This window comes from Centroberyx affinis, unplaced genomic scaffold (assembly GCF_046629955.1).
Source record: "Centroberyx affinis isolate AG114_WGS23_722 - 3 ecotype Tasmania unplaced genomic scaffold, CSIRO-AGI_Caff_v1 ptg001386l_1, whole genome shotgun sequence".
In the NCBI taxonomy this organism is placed as follows: Eukaryota; Metazoa; Chordata; class Actinopteri; order Beryciformes; family Berycidae; genus Centroberyx; species Centroberyx affinis.
This window is the reverse complement of record NW_027279869.1, coordinates 223,458-229,509: the sequence shown is the minus strand read 5'-3', so window position 1 is coordinate 229,509 and position 6,052 is coordinate 223,458. Positions and strand designations below refer to the sequence as shown.

The window sequence follows — 6,052 nt, the reverse complement described above, 5'->3', positions numbered from 1 at the left end:
TTTTTCTCTCACGTTTGTCCATAAGAAAATGATCAGCAGAAAATGTAACATAAATCATATAAGCTACAATAACAACGATATCAAAAACAACAGCAATAATAATAATAAAAATAATTTTAATTTTGGAATATTGTAAATTGCCTAATTCTAGCAGCCAATAGCTGGAATAAAGAGAAGCTCATTATACAGCCATTAGCGTCAGTCTCATGTGACACCATGTTATGAATTTAATTAATCTATCTCACTACTAAGATAGTAGACTATACATTTTGAATATGATGGACTATATGAAAATAGGCCTATGGTCTGTAGTTCATTATTCATGGGCCTGTCATATATTATAAGCTTAATAGGCCTATAACTTTGTCATTATTATATTATATTATATTATTTACTTTTACTGTTTTTAGCATCAAACTAGATCAATATGCCTACAGATATTTTTAATTCCATGGATGAAATATAGTTTTTTGTGGTTTTAATTTTACAGCGTGGGGGACTGATAGCCTGAATTGATGTGTAGGCCTAAGTTCTCTCCCACCACCCCCTACTCCATTCACACATACACACACACACACACACACACACACACACACACACACACACACACACAAGGTCTCATACCTCGTCTTCATGTCATCACACCCCTGTCCTGTGTGTCCTTCAAGACGCAACACAGGAAGCATCGATCAGGATGTGACCTTATTGACAGGCAGTGGAAGGTTTAGGCGAAACGATTTCATGTAATCCCCTGCTTTCCGACTAGCACTGGTCAAGGTGAGGCACTCATAAAAAATAATAAAATTCTAATAATAATAGCCTAATAATAAATGATTCTGTCTGAGAGGTTAGAGGTCAGGTTAAGCTATCTTTCCTGAAGCTGGCAGGGATTCAGTGTCTTGCTCAAGGACACTTCGGCAGGGCGGAACATGACGGTTTGATCCCGGTTCCTCCGGTTGAAAGACGGTCTCACTACTCACTGATGTCACCCTGCTGCCCAGAGTCTTCAGGGGAAGACTTGCCCAGGCAGCCCGTATGGAGAAAATATTTAGAGTGACGAGAAAAGATAAATCCAAATATATTTTGACATAGTCTAAGTCTATAAATGAATTATAGCAACACGAATTATAGGCTTACGCCCATACACGGATAGGCCATATGGAAACGGTTAGAATTTAGAAATGGGAATTGCCTTCAAATTCATAAATGTGTTTTTGGTGACTGGTAAGTCATTTGGCTGTCACTTTACATATCACTCAGGTCTCGGCTCGTTTGAGAAAACGTCTTGGGCCCCGAAAAATGACGAATGTCGCGGTGGCAAATATGGACACACTTTCTGGGCTGAAACCGTGGGTGGTCTTGAAGTGACAACCGCACACAAAACAGGATCTCCATAAAGTATGAACATGCCGTTACAGCCAGTGATGATAACCCATTAGGACTTGCATGAAAAATTAAAGGGCGTTTTGAAAGATTTGCGCCCCGTGTGAGACGTCTAATTTATCAATGCTGTGTTCCGTGTTTACGGTGGTTTGAAGAAGAGCGAGGCCAGGTCTATTCTGGTCACAAGCCTGTAATCTCAGCAAAGATGAAGAGTGTTGGTGCGCATTTGAGCTGAAAATTCATAGAAATGCGTCCAATCACAAGTCGTGCATTTTCAAAGCAGGTCCGTTTGGCTGAACCTCCACATGGCAGATCCAAACAGCTGAATCCGTGTGCGTCTGTGTGTGTGTGTGTGTGTGTGTGTGTGTGTGTGTGTTATGCTTTGAGTAGCACATTTTTATTGACCTACTTTTCGTTCCTACCGTTAATTAAATGAATGATTAAGTTTTTTATAGGCTACATTTGCAAACGCTTCATGTGGATTTTTAAAAGCCTTGATGCGGTGCCTAATAGCTCCCCGTCAAGGCGTGTGCGCGAGGAAAACCTGAATAGTCTAATAATGTTTTTTCCACCTTATTTACTGTGCAAATTAGATATGCAGGATATCTATTAACAGCATTAACAGCAGCCTATAACTCCACAAAAAAGCTATCTTGGGAGGGAGCCATGCGATGAGGGACTCTAATCTCGTAGCACAAATTATTTCTCAAATCGTTATCTGATCTTTATCAATTGTCTAATTTGCACCAATAACACAGAGAAAGGAGGAAAAAGGAGAAAAGAAATAAAGAGTGGGTCTGAATAAAGAAAGCAGGCCTGTGTTGGTGCTCGTTTCAAAGACTTGGAGGGAGCTGTGCTGGGGCAAACAGAGGAGTCAGCCCTCCCACCCTTCATCCTTAATAATCATCTGTCAAAACACCCCACAAACTAATTTAACCATTTGCACACAGATCTGGTAAATAAAGGAGGCTTTACACCCCCTTCTGTCTAGAAACATGTGCTCGACCAACTCTGAAATAGACCAATAGGCCTGTTTTCTGTGGCAGGACGAGTCCCACTGCTTCTTTTATATGTATCCCGAGACAACACAGATGACATGAAAGCGGACCAAACCGAGGGCCTTTTGAGAAGATTGCTTTTCAGGGTCTAAATGTGTGTGGCTGGCCTCACAGGGGACCACTCGCTGTGCGCACATTCAGGCCCCTGGGCCCGGGGTCCTCACTGACAACATCAACAAACGGGCAAAAAGCCGCATTATGGTGGATTAGGAGCCTGATGAAAAATGCTGCTACAAATTAGCAACGAAACCCCAAGAGACCGTGGGTATATCCTTGTTCACTTTCAATTACAGACCGCCGAGGCCTGGTAACGTCCCCATTCATTTAGGGCCTTTGTAACTTGCTAGAAAATAGTCCTTTATAAGCGCCAGAGAGCCACACAAGAGGAATACTTGCCCACTGTTGCGTGATATTTCTCACTGTAGAATATATAAAGTCGTGTTTTGAATATCTGAGGCGAAATTTGTGCGTTTCTCACACCAAAAAAAAGCCTCTTGATTTGCTGCTTGCATAAGCATAGGCTATGTATATAGGCTAATCAGCTCTGTCACTATTACGTCGTTTTATTTGGCTAATTTCCACACCTGAATCAGTTATATTTGGGAACGTTTTTATAAAATTTGCCTTCAAAGAGTTTTTGAGTTGCATGATTGGAACAAAAAATAGTATAAAGAGGAACTGAGGTGTCCTCCAAAGAGATAAATAAAAATCAAATTTAAAATCCCCTTTCTCCATGTAGTACAACCTTTAAGATAAAAATGGTTTAAAAATTAGACCCCTTTTAAATTAGCCATGCATTAGGAGATATAGAGTTATTTCAAACCAATTAATTTAAGCCAAAGCTATGCAACAATATGTCAACTAAGAATTAAGAATGGTTACAGAGAGTACTTGGATCGATGTAGTTTAATTTAATTATATTAATTTAGTTTATAGACTGCTAAATCTGTATAATGAGGATGTGTGTAGCCTAAAGACTGCATTACGACATGGACCTATTTTGGGGACCTGCACCTTTGACGCATAGACTAGTAAAACATCTCAAGCAATAAAAAAGTTAACGAAAAGTCTATACTTTTTTTTTCAAATTCACAAACATTTATTATTCTTGTCATTACAACAAAAAAATGACCTATGAACAACATTTAGGTGTCTCTCTCTATTGGCAACACATGACATACTGTATGTTTCACAGATTAAATTGTGAAATAGATAGGAACGAACAACAATTAAACAGGTTGAGAGAGGTAATGCGCTCTTTTACACCAAAACCACATAGCCTGCTTGTCCACCGACAACATGAAATGGTATTGTCACAAATTCACCATGTAGAGGAGATCCAGGGGAAGTGGAAAAGGGTTATATTTGTATCAGAAACCCCCTTCGTCTCCATGTGCTTTCTAGTAAAACCTGAGTTTGCCGTCTCTGTCAGCCTATGTCAACAACAGTGCCTTTTTCTCACGACGCACAAAATATAAAACAATATAAATCATAATAAAAATCTCAATTATATTTTTAAAAATCGGAAATCATGCCCACAGACATAGGTGACACATTTAACTTATGTTAAAATAGCAGGATCCTTTTTTTTTTTTTTTCTTTTTTTTTTTTTGCCCCGACCGCCGACTGAACGCCACGAGCCAGGGGTGCAGGCCAACAAATGTACACTCAGCAAGGTTTAGAAAGATCCTTCCTCCAAGGTTCCCTTCCTCTCTCATTATTATACACATATTTACAAACCATAAATAAACCTTTCATTTTCTCTCTTCTGTCACATCGTTAGGAAACACAAGGGGTCAAAGCCACAACACTCTTATTTCACCAAGAATGTTCAGCCTACCTTCACATAGGACGACAGAACCACAAGTAATAAGAGATTTTCTGCGGTCATTCTCACCAGTTTTTAGAAAGGACAACTGTTCATAGTCGCAGTTTTGCTGGAGAAAGTCTGACTCTGTGCCCCAGGTTGTAATATGCCTTCCTGTGATAGGGTCAAGTGGTTGGAAGCAGAGGCCAGTGCTGGGGTCAGCATGGCCAGGATCTGAGCCTGGCTGCCCGGCTGTGCGCTGTAGGAGGAGGCGGTGGAGTTGGCCGCACCGATGATATTGTCAATGGAGAATGAAGGCCGACTCGGGGTGTTGGAGTCCGTCTTGAGAGGCGGCAGAGTCGGGCTTAGTTGAGGATAAAATGGCTTTCGTAAATCGGCCCCTAAAAGGGAGGGCAGGGGATGCGGCGTTGGGAATATGGAGGCGGACGTGGGCAAGGCGCACGGGGCGTTTGGGAACGGGAATGCGCCACCCGGGTGGTGCGGGTGATACGGGTTGTGGGCTGCGTGGAAGTTCTGCAGCTGAAGTCCATAGTTGTAGCCGTAAGGGCCGTATCCAAACCCGGGGAGAAACCCCCCGGTGTCCCTGAGGATTTCATTGTTTTGGTGCCTCTTGAAGCGCTTCCTCCTGCGTAAAAAGCTCCCGTTGTCGAACATGTCTGCGGACTCCGGGTCGAGAGTCCAGTAGTTGCCTTTTCCGGGGTTGCCGGGTTCCCGTGGGATTTTGACGAAGCAGTCATTGAGGGAAAGATTGTGGCGAATAGAGTTTTGCCAGGCGGGGAATTTCTCTCTGTAGTATGGGAATCTGTTGCTGATGAACTCGCAGATCTCGCTGAGCGTGAGCCGCTTCTTTGGACTCTGCAGGATAGCCATGGTGATCAGGGCGATGTAGGAGTAGGGAGGTTTCACAAGTGCACTTTTGCTGGGTTTGTCCCCGATCATGGTCCCGGCCTCTGCGTTAGACCCCATCTGCTCTGACGGACAGTCGGAACTGCTAAGCCCCGGAGAGGAAACCCTCTCGGCCGCGTTCTGGGAGTAATTATCGTCCGAGTCATTGTCCAAGTTGAAATCGTGGTGAATGTACTTTCCGTCCTTTCCGACGGAGATGTCACCCCCAACCACGTCGATGTCCACATCTTCGGACAATGCAGAGCTGTCGGACATATCCGTCCCTAAAGTCATCCTTGGAGACACCGCTTCTCTTCCCCCTCTTTCCCAGGTTCCCTCCTACTCTGGTCTGGCGAGGCTACTGAGCGAGTGCGCAAAGACACTCTCCCTCTCCCCCTTACGACCACACCAGACTTCTGCTTTATCTCCAACTGCTGAATGAAAACATAGCTAGAATCTACAGAAAAGATAAATAACTCTTTGACCTGTGGATCTGGTGATTCCGATCATCCAAGGCTGGTCAAGTGCTGGGCCGTGCAGGGCTCTCACCGAGAAGAAAACTTCAGATTTTCAGGCGAAGAAAAAAATAAGAGGACAGTCATAAATCACAGGGTTTACCCCCCTAAAGAATAACCTGCGTGTTCATTACATGCGAGTTTCTCCGTCTAGGATCGATTTGTGCTATAGGTCATTTAAAAGGCTACGTGTGCATATCCAAGTATCTTTCCAAAATATCTTTTACGCACGGGATTGGGTAGGTATCCAGCCAGACTCTCATACTATCCTCCTTCATAGCTCTCAAAAGCTATTTATCGGACCACGCATATCACGTGATCTTTGAGTCACTGTTACCAGGAACTGGAAGAAATTACCCTGCAAAAAATAGTCATAGCAATCT

The 6,052-nt window shown here is 43.1% G+C and overlaps 1 protein-coding gene across 1 annotated transcript; it reads right to left on the bottom strand.

The window, feature by feature from the left end:
* Window positions 1–3,576: 3,576 nt before the first annotated feature.
* On the bottom strand, window positions 3,577–5,448 carry foxd2 (forkhead box D2). The gene has a single exon (XM_071526136.1). The coding sequence runs from the start codon at window positions 5,446–5,448 to the stop codon at window positions 4,345–4,347; it is 1,104 nt and encodes a 367-aa protein (XP_071382237.1). The 3' UTR covers window positions 3,577–4,344.
* Between the last annotated feature and the right edge of the window lie 604 nt (window positions 5,449–6,052).

Coding starts and splice junctions, on each gene's coding strand:
- foxd2 (XM_071526136.1), bottom strand. CDS start 5,448: ATGACTTTAGGGACGGATATGTCCGACAGCTCTGCATTGTCCGAAGAT.